The sequence below is a fragment of the Natator depressus genome, chromosome 1 (assembly GCF_965152275.1).
Source record: "Natator depressus isolate rNatDep1 chromosome 1, rNatDep2.hap1, whole genome shotgun sequence".
NCBI classification, from domain to species: domain Eukaryota; kingdom Metazoa; phylum Chordata; order Testudines; family Cheloniidae; genus Natator; species Natator depressus.
In genome coordinates, this window is record NC_134234.1 from 247,306,969 (window position 1) to 247,331,507 (window position 24,539).

The window sequence follows — 24,539 nt, forward strand, 5'->3', positions numbered from 1 at the left end:
CAGGTTAAAGTACTACAAGCATTTTCGGTTTTACCCAGCAGAAGCAGTGTATTCTGAAGCAGGGGAGGTGAGCTCGTATCTTGTTCGAGTCATATTGCCATTCATTTTCAGTAATATAATGTAAAGCACAATCCTATGAACAGCTTTCGTTTTGCATTAACGAAATAGAATACTGATACAGCTAATAAACAGTAGTGGTACACGCACACGCGCACACACAGAGATGTAGTAGTGATAATCATTTTAGCCCATTAGACAGTATAAAAATAAACTAAAACACCTTTGGGAAACTGAAGTCCTCCAACTGCAGAACAAGTTCAGTATCAGAACTGCATACTTCCGTACATGATGCTGACCCACCTCTGCAGCTGGGAGAGAAATAGTCCAGTCTCCATGCCCATTCACTTCTGAGCCTCTCTCTTGAGACTGACAACTATGGTGTCAGTTTTGATGGTATTTATGGTATTTATGAACTTCTCTCCACTTGGACTGACACTGCAACTAATTTTGCATAGGCCACCAAATACCCATCATATAATGCAGTTATATGCAGTCATAATACATAACCGTACTTTTCTTCTCCATTGCACTTTTCATCCATTAAATAAATTAATCCTCTCAGCTCCCCTGTATGTAGGTAAATGTTGTTAGTCTCATTTTACAGATGAGTTAACATAGTCATGGAAGGTCCAGTTCTCCAGTTTGTCTGAGCACATGCTTGAATACAGTGGACATGTGGGGAGCAGCACTAGGAAGCAGGTGTGGCCTTTATTCTGAGCTGCTAAGACCCAGCCCACTTTAGAGGTGCATCGGAGTATCTCTAATTTACACCTCTGGCATAAGATCCCTGAAGGGTACCACCATGCCCTCCCCCACAGAATGCTCCCAACAAACCTCTTTCTCTCCTTACTATTACCCATGGAAATCTTACTGTTAAAACACAAGAGCCCTATACTGGGACCTGACAAGACTGGTGCTACTTTAAGAGAAGTACAAAGAATCATAGAAGATTAGGCTTGGAAGAGACCTCAGGAGGTCATCTAGTCCAACCCCCTGCTCAAAGCAGGACCAAATCATCCCAGCCAGGGCTTTGTCAAGCTGGGCCTTAAAAACCTCTAAGGATGGGGATTCCATGACCTCCCTAGGTAACCCATTCCAGTGCTTCACCACCTTCCTTGTGAAATCGTTTTCCCTAATATCCAACCTAGACCTCTCCCACTGCAACTTGAGACCATTGCTCCTTGTTCTGTCATCTGCCACCACTGAGAATAGCCGAGCTCCATCCTCTTTGGAACCCCCCTTCAGGTAGTTGAAGGCTGTTATCAACTCCCCCGTCAGTGCAAGATAACCTCATCCAGTGCAATAAATGCCCCAATAACAATTATGTGATGAAACCAAACAATCACTATGCTCTCGAATGAACTCACATAGGAAAAATGATAAAAGACAAAAACACCCTATCACCTGTGGTTGCTCAATTTTTTTCCACAAAGTGCTCACTCTATAGCTGATCTCTCAGTCCTCAACCTCAAAGGGAACCTTTCAAAAGACTTTGCTAGACACTAAAAATCATGTACTGAACAGAGACACTGGATTTATGGCTTATTAGAACAATCTGTAACCCACTAACCCCCCATAACTCACTCTATGACTACAGGGGTTTTAAGGGGCCACTTCACCTTGAATGGTCCCATGTTTTAGCATCAGTAGTTAACACATATTCTATCTTTTCGATCTTGGTATTTAGCTGTGACACTCTTAGTACCTTTCCCAGATCCGAAGAAGACTTGTTATAGCTCAAAAGCTTGTCTCTTTCACCAACAGGAGTTGGTCCAATAAAAGACGTTACCTCACTCAGCTTGTCTCGCTAATATCCTGGAACCAACATGTCTACAACAACAGTGCATACCTCTCACTACGTGAAATTTAACTAGTGAGAAGTGAAATTTGCAGGGGGTTTTTTCGGGGTGGGGGGGTGGGGGAAGGAGAACTTAAAACCTCTTTCTGAAAAGAAATGTAGCTCCTCATAAAAAGGAGTTTATGAACAATTTAATCTTATATGGAAGTCATGGTGACCGTGTCTCCTCTTACAACTTCATAGTAGCTTGGATTTCTTCTTGGGGTTGGGAGACCTTTGTGTAACTGGATGACTGGGGAGGGAATACATGGAGGAAAGGGGAAAGAGACAGTTGAAGCTAGTGTGTAGGCCAAGATGTGGGTGCATTGGCAGAGGGGTGTTGGAAGCTTCCTTTCCCTGTGCCTGATGCTAACCAGTGCTCTTGATGCCTCATTCAGTAAGTTCACATGTTTTTAGTAAGTCTATTTTTTAAGGCTACGTCTACACTGCTTACCATTGGCGATGCCATGCAGGGTAGGCGTAGCTACATGCCACAGTGAAAAGTAGGCTGTGTCCAAACTTTGATGTGTAGCTCTACATAGCAGTGAAAGGCTCTGGCTCCCCATTGCTGGAGCCTTTCCCTGCTGTGTCCCCCTGCCAGAGCCTTTCCCTGCTGCTGGCACTACACTGCTAAAAATAGCGGTGTAGACAGGGGAGGCTTTGCGTGGGCATGTAGAGACCCATGTAGGGTACATACTCACCGGGTTTAGGTGTGACTTTACTCACCTGAGCAGTGCCTCACCATCTACACAGCTATTGTACATATGCTAGGGGGGAGAACAGTATATGTACTCTACATGCCACTGTAAGGAGTGTGCAGTGTAGAGTACTACTTAGTACTACTATCCTAAGAAGTAATATGCATTTCTGAACTCTCTAATCTAAGGAATCTTGGCTTCTGAGCTGTTTGCCTCAAGTTCAGAACTTTGTTAACAGAAGAGAACAAAGGTTAAGGCCCTAGGCTGGGACTCGGGAGACTTGGGTTCAATTCCTAACTCTACCACAGACTTCCTATGTGATCTTGGGCAAGTCACTTAGGTGGAGATTTTCAAAGACAAAAATGGTCATTAGGTACCTAAATCCCATTGAAAGTCAATAGAATTGAGGTGCTTAACTATTTATACTTCTGAAAGTCTCCCCCTTTGTGTGTGCCTGGATTCCCCATGTGCAAAATAGATAATACTAACCTTTCCCCCACCCTTTTGTCTGTCTTGTCTATTTAGATTGTAAGCTCTTCTGCACAGGGATAGTCTCTTATTATGCTTATGTACTGTGCTTACTAGCACATTGGTAAGACCCCACTCTCTTTTGAGGCCTCTTGGTGCTAGTATGCTACAAATGATGAGACAAATCAGCAAGGTCTCTCACTCTTCCCCTCCTTTCTTTTCCTCTCAGTCCAGAGTAGCAGCCATCTTTGTGAAGATTGCATCTGGGTTGTGCGGCTGTTAGGCACATCCCATTCAGTCCCATAGACTGTGGGCTTCTCACAGGAGTTGGATGACAGCAGGACTCATGGCAAATCAATTTGCTGACGTCTGAAATAATTAAGCCAGCAGTATCGACCTTATTTTTAAATGAACGCACATATTTTTCTTTCCCATATTTCTCAGCTTGTTGTGAATGAGCCTCTCTAAAAATAATAGAGGAGGAATGATCTAGGAATGATCTAAGAAAATACACTTTCCTTCTGTATGCTTGCTACTTCTCCTCCTCTTTCTATTTGTTCTCCTTAGCGTGTTCTTTGTTCTCCCCAAGGGAAGGAGAGACATAGTATTTTCTTGTTTAGTTTGGCTCTCCAGATGATCTTCACCTGGTTTACGAGACCACAGCCTAGAAAACAGAGCCTTGTTGTTTATTGCCCAGCAGCATTATTTTTCTTAATGAGAAATGTAATGCGTCTGAAGTGCATGGGCCTGATAACAGATAGAGAGATCAAAGGCTTCTGAGAGTTGATGGCCCAGCTAAAATCAGGGTGATTGGAGTGCAGGTGTTTCCCACACAGATGTTGTGCAGAAAGTGCCCTTTTAGCCATGATACACCATGCACACGTTACACTCGTCCTGTGAAGTAAGGCAACTTTGAATGGTGGCCATCTTGCTAAAAGAGTGTATGTTTTCTAATGGCATAGGAGCTATAAGTTAATATGAGGCTATAAGGGACACTAGGAGATGGTCCAATAGAACTAGAATGACCACTGTCTGTGTCACTTTGAATGCAGTACTGATGGCACTAGGTGTGATCAGAATTTGTCCTCCAATGTGCCCTAAGACTGAGGTTTTAAGGTCAGTTGGGTGTGCCATGATGTAGTGTGAAAATCCAAATTTGGGTTCTAAAATCAGTACCTGGCAGATGCGGGATCATTGTGAAGTCAGCAGAGAAGAGGTGATGGCATGGCAAGGTGATTCAGAAGGGACCTCCATCTGGTTGATGATCATAATAGTGCTCCAGAAGGATCCATGATCAGCCCTTCCCTGCTGTGGAAAGGTACTGGATTGACAGCCCGAGTAATTGAAATCCTTTATTTATAGAGCAAGTGTAGCACAGAGAAGAGTAGTTAAAAATTTACCCAACCCCATTCCCTTCATCAGCTGTGATCCGTAGGACCCTTCTCTGGTGAGAAGGTCGCTGAGTCTCAATTCCATGCTCATTCAGTCCTTGCTCTCTATTCTGAGACTGCTCTCAAAGGGAAGGCAAATGGGATGGTGGTTTTAATGGTGTGTAGATATCTGTTCGCTAGGAGTTGGACTGATATCACCAACTTGTTACATATAGGCTACTGAACAGGGATTGCCAGTAACTGACAACTTTTTTGACAGTGCAGGAGAGATGGAGGTGTAGGGTAGGCGCAGCTAGGGTTCTGGAAACCTATGGAGGAGGAGCTCCTCGTGGGCATGGTGCTGTACTTGGAAGGATTTTGGTCTTGTGCGATTAAAAGGTGAGAGGGAGGGCCAAATTGTTCCCCCAATAGGTAGCATTGGTCTAATAGCTAGAATGGGGGACTGGCAATCAGGACACCTAGGCCCTATTCTCCACTCTGACGCTGATTCGCTGAGTGACCTGGAATATGTACTTTAATCCTTGTGCCTCAGTTTCCCCATCTAGAAATTGGGAATCATCATTCAGCTCTTTGTAAATACTTTGAACCAATAAGGTGCCTCTTATGATAGATGTTATATATTAATGATAGTACTTAGTATTTACATAAAAGTGTATCTTGTGTAAGGGTGGGATAGGGCAGGGATAGCTATTCACTCCTCCACTTTCCTCCCTTCCCTACTCCACCCACCGCATTAATACGCCCTCGATGTGGCTTTCCATCTTCTATTCACACCCTTCAACTCACCATCCCTACCTTGGTTGAAAACTGGACCCAACTGCTTCTATGCTTGCTGGGCTGGACGCCACTCTGCTGCCACATCTGCGGCCCCCTCACTGAAGCCTGCTTCATTATCACACTAGGGAGACTAGAGGGCAGTCTGTGAGACAGCTTAGGCCCTAGCACTGAAGTAAATAGGGAGGAGTTGCAAGCAAAACTGTAAAAATTCCAACCTGTTTGTTTGCAGATAATTCCTGAGGAGAAAAGAAGAGCTCAGTTTGCTGAATAAATTATTGGTTGTAAACTGGCTAGACTCGACCATCTAGAGTTGAATTTGAACGACAGGGAAAATAATCTGTGTACTACATTAACTGCAATGTGTTTGTTCATTCATTCTTACAGACCAAACTGCAGCAAGAAATAAGAGTCATAAATGAGTTTTTGTGCTTGCATGTGTCTGTGGGAGCCTCTTTAGTTATTAAAATGCTCTGGATACAGATTAACTTCTTTTTCTTAATATATCATCGTTTCACTCCCCTTGAGCTGCACACTGTTTGGGGGAGACAGTGAAAGGTTGCCTGGCTTTTCTGTAATTCTTGTAAGTAAGTCTGTGTTCTCTGTTGAACAGCTGTTGGATAACTTCTTACAGTAGTACTCCTCAGAGGGCAGTATAACTCACATCCCTGCGCTTCCTATAGAAACGGTACCATTTCTCCCATGGGGGAAGCACAGTCCTGTCACAAGCTATGGTGAATTAGGATACTTGGCCTCCCTACCATGACAAGTAATAGATCTTTGTCTTTAAATTGCTGGCCTAAAAATGTGCGGGTTTTACTTATGTTGGGAGGCTCCCATTTAAACAGAAGAGATTATGAAAAGCTGAATGTGGCAAATAAATAGAAATACCACACAAGAGTAAGGTTAACCCGGAGAAACTTAATAAAAGGGAGTATCCTCAATTAACCGTGAATCCACGAGTTTCTTTTCTCTCAAAGTGTTTTGTAAAATATGACAAGAATATGCATTTTTTCCCAATAATAATCCTAAACTAACTATTGCTGTATAATAATATTAGATGAATATAAAGCTATATGGCAGAAGTTAAACGGTTATTTATTTGGAAATAATGGATTATTGTTCAGAAGTTTTTTAACTTAATAGGGTATTTAAGAACAAATACAGGTAGGGAAATATCTTCTTGGTTTTGAGAACAAAGCCCTGATCCTATAGAGACTTATGCTCATTCTTGATTTTAACTCTCATCCTTAAAGTTAAGCATATGCCTGTGTTTTTGCAGGATCAGGATCCACGTGTGTAAAGCAGGAAAGCTCATGTGATCTTCCTTGACCTTCAGGTCCCCTCATCCCTTTTCTTTTCTTTTGAAACATAGGTGATGAGAGTTAGCAGATTATTACTATGACTCTTGGACCTGAGTTTTCCCAAAGTGCTTTCCCATATTCCCACTTTTTTAGTTCCCAGAAAAAGTTAGGAATAACCTTCTAATAAACATACTGATTGGGGAAACAGAAAGGAGACATCAGGGGAGCAGTTATGTTTTGGGGTGAAAGAAAGCAATGATACACTGATCCTCCCTTACAACCATTGTTCTTGAAAACCGGTTGAGAGCACAAAGGCAGCTCTGAACTTTGCATAAAAGCAATTTTAGCCTTTTAGTATTTTTAATCCCTGGGTACATCAGTGGATTTTTTCCATCCATTCCCTCCTATGCCCCTCCCTTCTTTGTAACTGGATTAATCTTTACAAACAATAAGAGAGAATGGCTGGAAACGTCATTGCCAGATGCTAATGACAGCTGTGATTTCAAATAATGAGTCAGTTGAAGAGTACTGCCCCAGAAACAGGGACTCTATTACAAGCATCTATATCCAGTGCAGATACATTAGGTTCAAATAAACATATTATGATTCAAGTTTGTTATGTGTTAAAGTAAATTTGAGCTTTGTGAAAAATACTAGAATTGCATCTCAGGGGACCTCTCTACTAAACAGTACAGGCAACAGAATCTCCAGCTACCCCTACTACCTTGCGAATGTGCCTAACCTTTTATCATGTCTAGGAAGGAATGAAAGTTTTCATAGCCATTTGTTCTTTGGTGTGTCTCCAGAGACTTCAGACTATTGGTGGGCAGAAGTGGAGAAATTCATCGTTTTGTCGTGGATAAGAATTCAGACAATTGTTTGTACCTCTGAGGGTTTTATCATCGTGAGATCAGCCTTTCATCATGAGATTTTCAGTACTTCCTAGCTGAAGCGTGGTCTGAAACGCTGTACCAAGTGAGGCCACAAGCATTCTTTGTAAATGCAAATGCCAGGGCTCAGAAGAAAAGTGTGAGTGTTAACAAACATACTTATTCTGTGGTATCTGGTTAGACTGATGCAGATGATGTAGAAACAGGCCTATATTTTTTCTACATCTGAAGCAGATAAAGAATCTCACTTCATTGTCTGAGAAGCCAGAAGGAGCCATTGCATCAGATTCAGGAAACGATAACTCCCTCCCCAAAGCTATCCAGAGTAAAGAGAAGACAGTGTGGTCTTATTCTTACTTGGAGGCAATACTGTCCTTTTCCCTCCCCACCCCACCCCACCCCACCCCACCCTTCCTCTGTCATTTGTTTGTTGTAATGATAAAAACACCTCTGAGGTGGTCTACATCAGCAATGCCATTGTTGTTAGCAGCAGTGGAACTGCACCATTGCCCAGTCAACAGTGACTGAACATGTTTCTGAACATGTATAGGGTAGAAATGTTCAATGCAGATACAGCCTAATGGTGGAAAGGCATTAGATTTAGATTGGACAAAGTTTCTAGTAATTCTTTCTTGTTTGGTTGGGTGCATTTTTTTCTTTTATTAATCAGTGTTTTCTTCCCATTCTTTTACAGTCTGTCTTTAGTGATAACGTATTGTGTTATGTTATGGTATGCATTGAGTACAGTATATAACAAGCAGCTGTGCGTAAGTAGATGATGGACTGGTTCTTTAATTATTTCTCAGCAAGTGTTTTAATTGGTGATGACAATGGATAAAATGTTTTTAATTGGTTCCTTTAAATACCAGTGAACTTGACAGCTTAATCTTTTTAAATATTTCAGAGAGGTGGAGAGATACTGAACTGCCAAAGAGAATGGAAACCTGATATGAGTTATTTACAAAAAATGTATTTTAGCCAACAGAGGCATCTTAGGGAAGGTGGCTGTTCTCCGGCTGGCTATGGCTGCTAAAATGGTTTTCCACCTTCTTTGTAGATACTACATCGGTCGGCGAATGTACGTGTTGGTGTCCAAGCCAGAGATGATAAAACATATTTTAGTGAAGGACTTCAGCAACTTCGCCAACAGAATGGTAAGTTTGGTAGAAAGACTCTACCTCATACTGTAAATTCAACACATGGGAGGCCACATCCTGCAGTCCTCAGGCAGGCCAAAGCTCACATAGATTTTGATGGGGTTTTCCTGAAAAAGAAGCTTCAGATCTGGCACTGAGTGTTTCAGGAAGACCAGCTTTAGAGAGAAGGATGGATGAACTGCTGAATAAAACTAAAGGAATGCAAATCTGACCACACATGTCAGCTAAATGACTCCATTATTTTTCAGAGCACTTTGAGGGCATGAAGAGAAGGAGTTAAAGAGAGAAATAATTGTTTTTTGGGAAAGGCACTGGACTGAGACTCAGGAGAGCTGGTTAAATTCCCACTCTGCCACTGATTTCTTGTGTCCAGTCACTTAATCTCTCTGTGTCTCAGTTATAAATGGGAATAATACTATTGTGGCATTCCCCAGGGTGCAACCTGAACTGCTGGACTGCTGTGTCCCTTAGCTCTCCAACCTGGGATGCTTTTTACACTGCTTTGCTTGTGAACAGCAAACCCCACTAAGCTCTGCTCATTCACAATCACCAGCATGTAAAGTCACTCCCAGATGAATACACGCATGTTATGCCCAGCCATCCATGAATTACATACAGGGTGACACCCGCATATCCCTCAGTCCTAGCCTTGGTTCCCAGAAATGTGGGTCTTATACTGTTCAGGACCCTCCTGGACAGTATAAATTCATAGATAGTCCATCATTCCAACAATGGGCAATGAATCTGCACCAGGCTTGTTGACTTAAGTAGAGATTCCCAAGAGCTTCAACCAAAACACACTGGTTTAGATCAAACAAGTTTATTAACTAGAGAAAGATAGATTTTAAGTGATAGATGCAAATAAGTCAGGACTGGTTACAAAAGAAATAAAAGCATAAACATACAAGCTAACTCCGAAACCCTACCAAGGCTAATGGGCTTAAAAGCAAAAGGTTTGTCTCACCATGAGCTGCAATACATTTCACAGGCTGCGTCCCTTTCCAGCCTCGGACCACTTCCCCTCTTTATTCAGTTCTTTGAGAGTCATTGTTCTCATGAGCAGAGAGATGGAAGGAGGAGAAAGGTGGCTACGGACATTTTCCCCCACTTCTTATACCCCAGTTCTTTGTGCCATGAAAATCCGTGCTGGGTCATGGGGCAGGCAGTTCTATTGCATACATGAGCTCCAAACTGTCCTTCAGATGAACTGTAAATTTCTTGTTTACAACTCTCCCCCACTGGAGAATGTCCGATTAAGCCAGTAATGGCTCTTTAGCACTTTGCTGGCATGCTAGGGTATCTTTGTCTCTGAGATATTGGTTTTTGGGCATTGCCCAGAACTACAATGTGTTTCAGTAACAATCATATAGCAAAATCTCATAATTTTACATGCAGTGTTGTCACACACATTTCAACTGGGTAATAATAATCTGCAGATTATGAGTTTTCAAATGATATCTCACAAGGCATACTTCATACAAAATATATCATATTGTTACAAAAGTGGTGAATGTGGGGTACAGGGTATCATATGAGGTACATGGTGTCACAACCTCCTTTCCCACACCCTTTGTCTGTCTGCCTTGTCTATTTAAATTTGAATTCTTTGGGACAAGGGCTGTCACTTAAGATGTGTCTGTTCAGGGCTTAGCACAGTGGGGCTCTGATCGCAGTTAGGCACTACCATAATATCAAACAACAAAGAATAAGGATATGTTTAACAAAGACATCTTTGTATGGAATGTTTAATTATTTGTTTCAGATCCAGTTCTAAATATTTTTTAAAAATATTTTAAAATGCTCTTCTTAAGGATTGTTTAGAACAAATAATAAAAAGGAAGCTACAAAGGGATAGCAAACATTTCTGGTATCCAGTAGACATTTTACAGGAAAATATGGCCACACTTGTTTTTCGGCTTAACCTGTTCCCTTCTTCTTCCTACTCATTCACAAGTGCTATAAGCCTGAACCAGGTCTGCTCAAGCCTGTTGAAATATGTTACATGATGGGTGGTCATACTTAATGACCCTTCGAACCGCATAAGATAATCTTCAGAAGTTAGAGAGCCGAAAGACATGCATAACCTGCTCTGCAGGGCAGCACCTGCTGGGGTACAGTCTTGTGCCCTAATACCCTCCTGCTGGGCTAAGGCCTGGAGACACCCCTCCGCCCTCCACAGGGCAGAAGCCCCACGCTTCCCCCCCGCAGTCTGGTAGGTGGAAAATGGGGGGCATGGAGGGCTCCAGAAGCCGCACTTTAACTGTTAAAGAGCCACATGTGGCTCATAAGCCACGGTTTGGCCATGCCTGTGTTAGATATTCAGGAGGACTGTATGTTCTCAAGGGTGAAATTCCATCTCTGATCTACTATCCATCTCAACTCCCCACTGCTCACTCTTCTTCTCTAATCTGCATGTTTTAATCATTGCCCATGTATACTGCTAGGTTCACCTGTGGACACCCTAACATCTTACTCTTCTATATCTCCTGTAACTTATTTTCTGATTTTCCTATCTACTCCGTGTCTGCCTGTAACTCTTGGCTACACTAGGAGCTCCTGCTGCTGAATGTTTCAAAGGCTGCAGTTCTCCTTGTGGGTAAAAAGTTCTCCCCACACTGTATTTTTATCTGAGAAACCCGCTGCTATTTCTCCCACAACAAGTGACCTGTCTCTTCCTGCCTACAACTTCCCTTCCCCATATTAGTTCCAGACAACTGACAATAATTAGATTCTACCCCATTTTCAGTATGCAGCCAGTTCCCCATTGATGATTACCTGGAAATCAGGAAGCATTTTTAGGGGGTTTCATACAGATATTAATTGTGTTTATGTTTCGAATGCATCTGATGAAGTGAGCTGTAGCTCATGAAAGCTTATGCTCAAATAAATTTGTTAGTCTCTAAGGTGCCACAAGTCCTCCTTTTCTTTTTGCGAATACAGACTAACACGGCTGCTACTCTGAAACCTTTCTAATTAGAGTCATCCTTGATATTTGAATCCTAAACTTCCCTCCCCTCTCTCAGCTTACTTGTCTGTCTTTCTATTGCCACTTCTCCAACATTGGCAGAATTTGTCTTTAAACCCATCTCTGTAGAAATTCTTATCCATTCTTTAGTTCTCTCCAATTTGCATTTCCCTTTTTCATTGTCTCTGTAAACATCTGTGGTACTCTCTAAACTTATGGAGGTTCAGAACACTGTAAATTTACTCTTAGGAACAGGCTCTGACTTTCCAAAGTGCTGGGGGGCGCTCAACCCCCAGCTGTGCCCCAGGCCCTGCACCCACTCCACCCCTTCCTCCAAGGCCCCACCCCACCCTGCCTCTTCCTGCCTCCGCTCCACCCCACCCCACATCTTCCTGCTCCTGTTCCACCCCCTCCCCAAAGTGCGGCACTTCCTCACTCCTCCCCCCACCCTCCCCCAGCTTCCTGCACATTGCAGAACAGCTATTAGAGGCAGGCAGGAGGTGTGGGGAGGGAGGAATAGGCACTGATAGACAGGGCCCACTGGCGGGCAGGAGGCGCTGAGGGGCCTGTGCGGGAGCTGATATGGGGACTGCTGGTGGTGGTTCAGCACCCACCATTTTTTCCCTGTGGGTGCTCCACCCCCGGAGCAGCCACAGAGTGGGCGCCTATGCTCTTAGGACCATACTATTCCCTGTCTGGCTAGGTACACATATAGCTCTCATCACTATAGTGTCTGAGCAATCTCCTAAGTATTTATGGATTTAGCCTCACAACACCCCAACGTATCACTATTTCCATTCTACAGATGGGGAATTGAGGCACAGATGAAGTGATTTACTCAAGCTCACACAGGAAGCATATGGCAGAGGAGGGAAAGAACGCAGGTCTCCTAAATTCCAGTATCTTGCCCACAAGACCATGCTTCCTCTACCCTTTGTCATTATCGCTGGTTTGTTGAATGACTGAATCGAATTGAAAATACCCTTCCTTAGGCTTGCTTCATTTACTTCTGAGCTTTTTATCTACCTGTTCTCCTGCTTGCTCATGCATTTCTAATCTTGGAGGTTTCTATCTCCCACCCTTCACTTTGTCTGCTGTCCACCTTCTTCCATCTATCATTCCTCACAATGTAGGATGGTCAGCCTTCTACTTAGGACATGGCTACACAGGGACATCCAGGAAAATTAATCCAAATTAATTAAAGGAGTGAATTTGAAGCAGATATTTAAACCACGTTAAACCTCTGTGTGAATACCCTCATTCGCAATGAAAGTGATCTTAATTTTGTTTGGCTTAATTCACTTCCAAAGCATCCATGCAGGAATTTAATGCAGTTTAGCTAATCTGTTTCAAATTCAGACCTTTAGTTAATTGGGATTAATTTTCCTGCATGTCCCCATGTAAACAAACACTTTACTCATCCACATCTATCTGAAACTGGTTGTTTCTGTCTTACCTGTTTCTTCTCATGGAATTTCACCCAGAAAGCTTCCTTTCCTCTTTAGCTCACACTTGATTCTCTCAGTGAAGTGTTTTGTGATGCTGTGTATTAAGGATTCTATATAAAAAATAAATGGTATTGAATTGTATGTAAGACAGGTCATTTGAGTTTATTCAAATGTGATTTTGTGTGTGTGAATAATGGTTGCAGAGGGACAAAAGCACTTCCCAAGTAATAGAAGCCTTTTTCTCGTTGCCTGCACAGAGGTTATTTTAAAGCTTTTAAGGGAGTGCTTCTGTTTATACTTTAGAAAATTACTGAAAGCAAGGTCCTTCTCTACTTTATTAACAATTTCTACTTGCTAGTGTAGAATTTAAAATGCAAAAATAATAGTACTCTGGGTTATTTTCCCCCTAAATGTTATGCTGATGAAATTTAGAGACTAAAGCATTGGCTTTTGAGTAAGCACTATGCACAAAGCTTTGCTAATGCAGCTCAGTCCTGCCATAGAACATTCCTGCTGTTCCAGTCTCAGGCCTCTTGAGCTGAGGCTGTGAGTCTTGCAGTGGTTTTCTGATGCACTTGAACGGAAAGTAGGACAAAATCACCAAGCATTTTTTTCACACGTCACCAAAACCAGGAGGCAAGTCCAACACAGGCAAAATCTTTGTACATTAACCCAGCATACCACAGAGGCAGTGGTGGCTATGACATGTTAACAAAACCTCTCTGTAAGACCTTGTCTACAATTGCAGCGGCATGTAGGATAAGTATAGCAACACACTGCAGTGAAAGGTAGGCTACGCTCACCCTCACTGCAGTGTGTAGCTTTACACATGCCAGTGAACAGCTCCAGCAGCAGCAGGGTAGCAGCAGTGAAAGGCTCTGGCAGTGGGGAGCTGACAGAGCCTTCCCCTGCTGCCTTCCTCCACCTGAGCCTTTCCCTGCCGCCAGTCTTTCACTGCAGAGGGAAAGGCTCTGGGAGCAGGACATCTACGCTGCTTAAAAATAGCAGTGTAGATGCGGCAGCTCCCCACTGCCAGAGCCTTTCCCCACTTCAGGGAGCTTTCAGAACCTTTCCCTGCCGCAGGGAGCTGCCAGAACCAGTGAAAGACTCCAGCAGTGGGGAAAGGCTCCAACAGCGCCTTGCTGCCAGAACCTTTCCCTACTGCTTTCCCCTGCCAGAGCCTTTCACTGCCATGTGTAGCTACACACTGCAGTGAGTGTGGATGCAGCCTGCCTTTCACTGCAGCATATAGTAGCATGTAGCCACATATAACACTGATGCCACTATAAAAAAGGCCAAAGCGTTGTTTAAGATTGTGCACATGAGGTCAGTATTTTCTAGGTTGTATTTCCCTCAGTACAGAAGGGTCTCTTCGTGTGGTTCTCCCCCTTGGTTTGACACAGCCTGGCTTTGTTATCCTTCCTGATACAATGCAAAGCTTATTCTTCTTTTCTTTGGTGTTGGCTGGGCTGGAGTTATTCATTGGAATGACAAGGGTGTTTTGAGGACAGATCTCATCATTTTTTAGGGGCACTAGCAATGGATTTAAGTAGTTTAATGTGATATATTTTATTATTATTATTGGTATTATTGAAGCAGTTGGTGCCCCTGTTGTATTAATTTAGATGGACTATATGGGTCAAAGGTGTTAATATAACCCAGTCACTGTCCAACATTAAACAGCATTAAACAAGGTCCGGAATGTGGTATACAAGGCCTTAGCCTGTTGAGTACCATGGCAAACACACCATTACATTTTTAACCTTTTATTAAAGATACTGAAAATAAGGAAAAACAATTAAAATGTGAAGTATTAAATAAGGAGTTCTTTTTAACAACATCCCTTGTTCCCTTTACCTTTACCTGGATAGAGTTTTAGAAGGGAAAAAAACCCCTTTTGTTTGACAGTTTCTTAGGTGGTATCAAAGATGGCAGTAACTGTCCTTTGAGGAAAAGAGAAGAAGTCATTTGAAATGGACTGGAGCTGTTGTTGTTACAGCTGTTTTGTTAAAGTAAGATCCTATTTCATCTCAGGTGGCGTTTGGGATTCAGTTGAAGCTGGTAGGTCGAGGTGGTGATGTCATCTCTGGCCATCTCTGGCCTGATTTGGTCAGAACATCTCTCAGGGTTAGGATGACAAAGGCCCAAAGTCTTTGGGCATAGGCTTAGTTCTTGAGCCAAGGCTAGGGTAGAGCCCCTGGAGCTGCATTTCCACCAATCCCATCACCCTCGTACTCCACATGAGCTAAAGGCTGGACTAATAGCTGTAGACAAGGCTGCAGTACAGACCCATGCCCTGTGCCCAGGTCAATGGGTAGATTTTATCTTCTGAGTTCACCCGCACTTCTGTCACATCAATCCTGATTACTTAGTGTGTATGCAAGCAAAGTGGGTTTTTCCCTATATGAACTGAAGGCGAGCAATATTTATTTTGAGTGCTTGAGTTTCCCTTTGATGATATATGCATCTTCAAGGAAATCTCTTTTGAATGTTGTTGAAAGGAGCATTTTAGGTGTCCCCCCTCCCGCTCCCGGCCTTTCCTCTTGCCCTCTTCATGGTGTTTTTGAATTGCTGATTGGTAATTTTATGCTATATTTGTTGAAGAAGCCTAGAGTGACTGTGGCTTCAAACTGCATTGAAACTCACTGTCAGCATCCACTTTATAACAGGCAACAGCGTATAACAAACTAAACATTATTTTCCTGCAGGGCTGGGGTACTTTTTATTCTTATCCATGTAATCACCAGGCAGGCAGTAATGACCTCATATTTTTCCACATAGACTTGATTACGATGAGTGCTTTGACCTTTTTTTTTTTTTAAATTTTGTACTGTTAATGAATACAGTCTTCATCCTTGAAATACACAGTCTTTTCCCTACATTTGTAGCTATAGCAGGAGAGGAAAAAGTGAGAATTAGTGCATAGAACTTGTGCTAAAAAAGTAAGAAATTGATTTTAATTTAGTTTTTTTTCATGAAACCTCAGTAAGAATTGTAGCTGGGGACTCTGCTGTTGTAAATGACACCTTCTTCTCACAACCATTACAAGTAATCGCTTGGATTGAGTTTTCCTTATAAGAGCACTAACATGGTACTTGAACCTTTATAGCTGCACAGCATTACTGTGTTCTCTGGGAAATGGGGTTATAATGTCTATTGAATCATTTTAGGCAGGATAATGATGCATAATGCGTTTGGAAATTGTTTTCGGTTTCCACATTGAAAATTTTCTTAGGAATTAATATTTGCAAATCATTAAAGTGTAAGTTTTACAAAGGACGATCAGGTTGTTTGTAGTTAGCTGTTAAAAGAGAGATCCAGAGGTTACCTGGTCTATAATTTGAATGACAAATTGTATCCAAGGTACTGCAGGCCAGATCAGTTAGAGAGAATGCAGATTGGTATGCCCTACAGCAAGGGTAAATACTGGATAATCTGTGTTTATCTGACTGCTGGAGCAAACATTCTAAAAGGATTAATGCTGTTACCAAATGGTAAAACTAATGATAGGTCCAATCCAGAAACTCAGATCTGAATCCCTACAAATTTGGGGAAGGTTACAATTGAAGTCCATGAATCCAAATCTACTCTTATAGCTTTGGTTCTGAGTTTGAGCTATAACATTTCCATTCAGATGCCTTTCCCTTTCTATTATGGTTGCTGACAATGAAAAAGCAAGAACAATGATCCTCTTTCCTCCAAGAAGCTCATATAACATGGCAATACCAGCGACTTACAGCCTCATCCCCCCCACCCAATAATTTCCCCAATTCTTTCATTTTGTATTTGTTTATTCCCCCCGCTCTTCCATGTGTTGAGGGATTTACTCATTTTGTCTATATAAATTAGATTGTAATATCTATGTATTGGTCTCATCTTTATTCTTTAATCTGTAAAGCTGCAAGCCCACCCATGGCACTATGTAAATAATATATAATCAATAAACCACAAGGGGCCAATTTTCTGCATCATGTTCAGCTGTGGGCCAAGACTGCAGAAGTCTTACAGGATCAGCTGATCGAGTGGCTTTTTGGCCGTGTGGGGACAAAACATCACAGGAGCAGCTTTTGCGAGTTCAGTACTTTCAAACTAGCTCAGGTTGAGTCTCAAGTACCAATTTTGTGCAAGAACCTTGGCTGGTGTAAATCAATATAGTTCCCTTAACTTCCCTAGAGCTACACCAGTTTATGCCAGTTATAATATACCTGTAGCCATAACCCAAATCCAGGTTTAAGTTCTGCTTCCCTAGCCCATCTCTATCAAACACAGTTGTTTATGCTTTGAAAAACAAAATAATTAAAACATCTTTGTGGAGGCTTGTGATTTTAAAAATTAAGAAATTAAATGTTGTTGTCTGTAGTTGTGGGGTGGGACTCATTAAGTGCCAGACAAAAAAGAAAGTGTTTCACCTCCACAATGAGGGGAATAATTAAATGGATTTGTACCACTCGGTAATATTAACTGGAAAATGAATTTAACTGGCTTCTGACAGTGCTAAATTTCCGGGACATACAGCATATTGGAAGTCTTGGCTGGATTCGATTCAGTTTCATCAACAAACAGGGAGCTCCACAGTACAACATGTAGGACCTGATTCAACACTGTCTGTGTGAGGAAGAGACATTCTTTACTAAATTAGACTGTTAATCAAGTTGCCAGAAAAAACTATGTAGCACACGCTACCTAATCTCTAACCCCTTCCCTTTCTGTTTACAAATTTTTCCTTCATTGTAGTTGTACATAATGATTAGGACTTGCACTTCCTGTTGGGTCAGCTTCATCATCCATCACATTCCGAGTTTGTTCTGAGTTTGTTCCCAGGTTGTTATTTCTGCAAAATATAATAACCCTAGTTTATAAATGGATGACTTGTGTACTGTGTGAAAGACTGATGCACACACGCACTAGGGCTTGGAAACACTAGTCACAAATATTTTGAAGATGGCTAATACAGTATTTGGAAAATGATTCAAAGGATTAAAACATTGCAGAACAAAACACTTTTTGTTCAACCGGTGAGAACAGCATTTCTGTCACCTACCACCCTTCAGCAGGGTGGATGTTTACATAAACTGTAACAACCACATTCCTGAGTGTATTCATATAATTAATTTGCAGTCCTACACCCAGGTTTAGAGGATATTTTTAGACTTATTTATCATAATGTTTTTTGTTAGTTCGGTTCTTGCTTTACTTTTTCTTTATCCAATTTTCCTTTGTGTTAATTCAGACACAAGGAGCTTGAGTGACTCTCATGAAGTTATGGGTTGCTTTGTGTCTCAAAATTAGCTGGGCAGCCGTGATTTTTAATAGATCCGTGCTACCTATTTTGTAGAAAAACTGAAGATCCAGATTGTTCCCCCAGATTTTTCCCTAGACCATGGCTGCCTCACAGCACCATGCCAATTTCACAAAATATGCACCTTCTCATCATGATGTCAGTATGTGGTGATGCTGCATCTCAACCTGAGACAACTTTATCACTATTGACAGCAAGTGATGGCTTGAAACTGCAGCCATTTGTGATGCAGAGTAACTGTGGGATTATTGTGCCTTGTTGGGGGCAAATTTAAATAAGTAGGAACTCTACTGCATGTAAAGTGGTGATCAGTCTTGCAAAGTGCTGAGTTGTGAGTTGAGATGGGGTACTCAGTGCCTCCAGAAATTGCTTACCACTTTGCAGGATTGAGTGAAAAAAGCATTTTAGCTTTGAATTTATCAAGATTTAGCTTGCGCCCAACTATTTGCTACCCCCACTAGATCATATGTCATCCTAAAATGTTGGGTTTCAAATCTCTTGCTGACCTAACTCCATTGAAATCAGTGGAGTTATGCCAGCAGAGAATTTGGGTCAATTGTGTAATAGCACTCAGAAACCCCAGTCAAATAATCTGGTATTTGAGGAGTTTTGCCTATATCCCTTCAAGGCAGGTGAACTAGGTTTGTCCTAGCTTTGCGTCTCAAGCCTGTAACCAGATGGGGCTGGGGACAGGACCTTTTTTTTCAGGAACCTCATTGTTGAAACTACTTTCTCTTAGAGTCTGTAACCTGAATCACTTTGTGGCTATTTTCTAGGCTAATTACAAGGCCTTTCTAGTTGGGTCAGTTAATTCTTGACTATTTTTCCACCTCCCTTTTTCAAATAACTTAATTTTTTGGTTACTTTTTTCTTTGCCGATTTTTCTTTGATAAGTTTTTGACAGAGTTTTTTGGGCTGTTAAATTCAGTTTGGTTTAACTGCTTTGAAATTGTACTTCACGCCAAATGTTTGCAATGGGCACTTTAGAAAATAATAAAATAAATATTAAATGTGATATTAATTTAATAATAAAATAACTATTAATTTTTCTCTCAGATTGGATGTCACTTCATGCACTCACAGTAAATAGTTACCTGCTTTTCCCCTCTACTTCAGTTTAGGGCATTTAACTAAAGCTGTCAAATGATTGCTGCTCTTGGCTGTAAAATAGATCGGACTTTGGCTTGGGATAGCTCTTATAGAAATTCTTGACATATCAGCTGCTCACAACACACCGGATGGTGTCATGGGAGTCAACTGGACTTCTGTACCCCAGTGAAATGAATGGTTGACTTGTGATTAAGGCACTAGATTGGGACTTAGGATATCTGGGTTCAGTTTTTGGCTCTGCCACCAACTTTCTGTGTACCCTTGGGGAAGTTATTTAGGAAACACTTAGTCGCATTAAAGCATTTAAGCATGTGCTTAAGTCCATTGCTATTCATGAAAGCACTTAAGTGCACACTTAACATTAAGCATGCCCTTAAATTCTATTGACTTTGATGGAACTTTAACACATGCCTAGTTAAGCATGTGCTTAAGCATCCTCCTTGAATAGGGATGCTTTCCTGAATTGGAGCCTCAGACTTTCTGTGCCTCACCCTCACACATGGAACCTACTACTTTCAACAGTCTGCCACAGGCACAGCTATGGTTTGGCATGATATAAGGCACACCTCTTTGAAGAGGCTTTTAATTGGGTGCTCTTTTATTGTCAAGGCAGGTCCTGTGGATATGTTTGCTTAAGATTTTTTAATTTCTTATGAAGGAGGAGGCCAATATTTGTTACAGGTGCCATTTACAAATGGCTAAACAAGAACAACTCATTCATCTTCTGTGAAGCAGAACTAATGGGATAGCATCAGTTTCCAGAGCATGAGGAAACTGGTGGATGTGGGATATGATGGAATGCAAGAAGGAGCCCATTTCATTTTTCTAGGTTGTGCGCCTTCTACAGAATGAAAATGGGCAGTGCTCAGAGATCCAGAAGCTGACTAGTTTTAGATTACATGTGTGGTAGCCTCAGCAATATGGGACCCTTTTTTCTTTTTTATGGTTGACTGTAAGGAGACTGGATGATTTGTAGGCCTTTATTTTTGAGTCCCCATATCAAAGACAATAGGGTAAACTCTATGGGCCAGACTTTGATGCCTTGACTCATGTTGAGTAGCACCATAAAATGTGAGTGGTCTCTTTGAGTTCAGTAGGACCAGTCATGGAGTAAGTTACTTTTCAACATGAGTAAGGGTATTAGAATCTGGCCCTAAATCTTTTTCTGCTTTATTCAAGTTCTTATACTACTCTCATCAGCTTGGTATCTGGACATCTCTTCCTCTGTAAAGATTATAAAGCTGAAGTAGAAATTAGATAAAGTATAAATTCTTTGCCCTTCACGTACGTGTGTGTGTGTGTGTAAAACCTATAGTTTGAAAAAACTAAAGGAAACAAGAATATAAATACAATGAGGTACCAAGAAATCATAAGGGTTTGTTTTTTATTTTAAAAGATAAAGCGCTTTCTTTTAGGCTATTATAACTCAACTGTTGCTGGGTCAATACCTGATCCTAAGTAGATATGGGAACACCAACTGGATTACATACTGTCCAGCACTAACGATAGTGGCTGACAATTAGTGTAAATCTCCCTCTCAGAGGTTGTACAAGGCAATTTAGGAAAGCTGAATGCAGCTGTACGCAATTACACTACTTTTGAAACTAAACCAACCTGTGAAACTTCTGTTCCTGGAAAATGGTCTAAATTAGTCAATTTAAAAAAATGACAACAATGACAACAGCAAACCCACACCTTCATATTTACCTAATTAATAGCGTATTGTGACACAATGCTGCTTAGATGAGAGGGGAAAAAAGAGAGAGCATAGCACAATAAAGTTCAGAAAGGTGGTTTTACTGCACTGCAGGTGTAGGAAGACACTAATTTGAGCACGCACTCACCTGCGTGTGCATGAGCACGCGCACACACGCAAAATGTGAAGGGGAAACGGAATGGAAGGGAGAGACTGTCTCCCTTCACTGTCTCCCTAGTTCTTTCTTCCCTTCATTTATCTTTCAATCTGGGATTAATTTTTGGACTATTCTTTATCTACAGATTTTTTCCTGGCCTTTCTTTTGATCCTATGGTATTTTATTTTTAAATGGGTAAGAAAAGCAAGATCAGATTTTTATTAGGCCTCCTCCTCCTTTTCCCAGTTTTGCCTCCTGTTGAAAACTTGCCAATCACTTTTCAAGCTCATATTTAGCTTTTCTGCAACACAAGAGAGATCATTAAGGCTTTAAACTAGCTAATGATAGAAATGTGCACTGCTTGGAGGCTTCTGCAATATTAACTACATCCAATTATGTTAGGTAAATGTATGAGTATAGTCAAAACAGGATGAAAGCATATCTTTCTATTCAGGCCAAAAGCAGTCTTCTGAGCCAATCTTTCATCAAATTCACATCGGCTGTTTATTTATTATTTTTGTGGCAATTGATTTTTTTTATTCTTATGTTTATAATTCTCTTTCAGCTCTAAAGACAAATCAGGGTTACACACAGGAAGGAGCTGTCTCTTCCCAGGTCTCTGTTCCTTATTTCAAGAGAACATTTTATTGCTGAGTAAACATGTGAAATCTTAAGCTGCGATAAGATCATAATTTTTTCTGTTTTAAATTCGGAACTGCTTCCTTATCTGATATATAATCTTATTTTGTCTAGCTGTGTTAGAAGTGGCAGTGCTGTGTGGTGGTAGTGGGATATGTAGCAGTTATGGGTTTGCTGTCATTAGCCTTTGATTTCTATTGCTTTTTGTAAAGAGGTCCACCATGCCCTGCTTATTTGGGGGCAGGCTTCTCTTTTGTGAATATTGCTTTTACGGGTTTTGTTTTTATTTATTTTTCTGCTGAGTGATAAAAAATTAAAATGCAAGAGGAGGGAGCTGGATTTTCTCCAACACAGCACCATATACATTTGGAGATTCATATACATTTGGAGAGTTTTCCACTGCCTCATTTCTTCTCAGGGAAGATTTATAACTCCTCCTTTCCACTAGACTAAATAACCTGCAGTAAAATGCAAAACTTCGTTTCCACACATGACTCCACACAGTTACTGACTTCTGAAAATATTCTTTGTGAATAGCAGTTTGGTTAATTTGTTTATGATTGTTTCACCCTCTTTTCCACTCATGCCACACCATACACTATGTCATGTCCTTTTACTCTTGCCCTTCTTGGTGCATTCCTCCTAGAAGAAAGGTCTTCTTGACTTGAGCTTGAATTTGCAATAGTTCTTGGTGTGGCAGGTGATACTTTAATTAAGATGGATTCAAAAATCTGACCTGCACTGTGAATATCCTAAGACAGGGGGTGTTTAGATCCAGAGTTTTGTGCAGGCACATTTCTACATTTGAAGTTCTTTCTTAATGATCGAACAGCTTCACAGAACCCTGTGAAACCCCCGCCAGAGATGAACGCACTGAACTTCTTTCAGTGATATTTCAAAGTACGGAGAGCTGATCTCTGTGTGCATAGAGTGCAGCCTAGAACCTCACACCCCACAGTTTGTGTAGTTTGGACTGGAAGAATGTTCTAAGTTTTAGGTGTGCAGATGAGCACATGGTTTTTGCTGAAGAACTGGTGTGTATGATGCAGCCACAAGAAACTTTTCAAACTGGTGCTTGTGTGACAGTGTGTCAAGTTTATTTCTGTGCCTCTTTCTCCTCTGAGAATTGTGTGAAGGTCAACCACACATTCTGAGTGTGGGTTTGATCTACAGTATAGCCTGTAAATAGGAGTCTTGGTTGCCTTATTTTTTAAATTTGCAGAGGAGATGACAGCAAGCTCTTAAGATGCAATTTTTTGAGCAGTTAGTTGCAGTGTATTCAATCAGTGCTTCCCAACCAATGGATACCAGTACTACTCATGCTATCTGTGGATTTCAGACTTTCATGACTGGTACTTCAGACACCTTCTTCACATGTTAATGATAAGTCTCTGTGCCGATCCTCAGGGCACTGCTGCTGGCTAAATTTTCATTTAATTGTTTGTGCTCTAACCCCAGGAGGTTGGTGCTGCAGTATGGAAAAGAGCAAGAACACATAGTTGAATGAGAGATATCAGACTGGGTCTGTAAACTGGTACAGTTGCCTGAAAACATTTGGAACCACTATATTAGATTCTGCTTAGGACCTATAAGTACAATTACGTGGGGTAGATTGTTCAATGTGTGTTACGCGTTCTGTCCATACTGAGATTTACATTCCTATCAAAATCTTTTCTAAAACTACCCATACCTCTGTGGTCTGCACAGCTTGGCTGGCAACTCTGTAACAACAGGCCAGTAGTCTTTCTTTCAGGAGATTTCACCACTTCTGCTTCAACTTCATGGTTCAGCCAGAACTGGGAACTGAAACAGTACAAGAACGTCAGAAAAAAATAAGTTAAATGAACATTTTTGGAATCTGAAAAGTGGTTCTGTACAACTTTGGACAAAAATCCTAGTCACTTTCTGTTCACCTGAACCAGTTAACCCATCCTCACTTAGCAGCACGGATGCTGTACAGTATGGTATAAATGAAATCCTGAAACTGGCACTGCTGGTTCTTGTCTCCACATAAGAATGAGTAATTAGATAATCATGGTGTGACTAATGATTGGCTCAGAGAATGGCTTCTGGCCCAGGTGAAAAATTGTGCCATTGCCATATATTTGTCTGTGTTCATACATTAATTTCATAGAAGTATAGGCTCGATGGAGAGGCGGGCTTAGAGCATTAGCCTCTTATCTCTGGTGACATACAATAGTTTTAATTCCTACATGGGTCATGAGTGGAAACTAGTTGAGTGGTCTTATTCTAGTTCCTGGTGGAAATTTGTTACAAAGCAACCATATACGGTGTGACGCCATTTGACATGCAAGTCATTTTGGATCAAGGGACACTAGAGCTGGAACAATAGAGCTGTGCATGAGGATCCAGAACTTGGAATAGGGTTAGGTAGAGCTGCTCGTCAGAACTGAGAAAGGTTGCAGAGAACTTGCTGATGCTGTGGAATACCCCGAGGTATCAGTCCTGCCCTTTGATGAGCACTAAATTCCTGACACTTTGAAAGAGACTTATTCCATAATCCCCTCAGACATCCTGTGCTGTGCCAGAACTCCTTCTACTCTCTTTAACCTGCCACTTTATATTCCATCATTTGTTCCCTCCTCTGCGGTGTTAAACGAGTGCCCCTTACTTCTGTTTCTGTTG

The 24,539-nt window shown here is 41.4% G+C and overlaps 1 protein-coding gene across 4 annotated transcripts in view; it reads left to right on the top strand.

Moving 5' to 3' along the window:
• TBXAS1 (thromboxane A synthase 1) overlaps positions 1 to 24,539 on the top strand; it is a 326,045-nt gene that overhangs the window by 147,691 nt on the left and 153,815 nt on the right. For all 4 annotated transcript variants that reach the window (XM_074940460.1, XM_074940442.1, XM_074940451.1 and 1 more), the window contains one exon: positions 8,480 to 8,576. In XM_074940460.1, coding sequence (XP_074796561.1) covers positions 8,499 to 8,576 — 78 coding nt within the window. In that variant the 5' untranslated portion in view covers positions 8,480 to 8,498. The remainder of the gene's footprint in view (positions 1 to 8,479; positions 8,577 to 24,539) is intronic.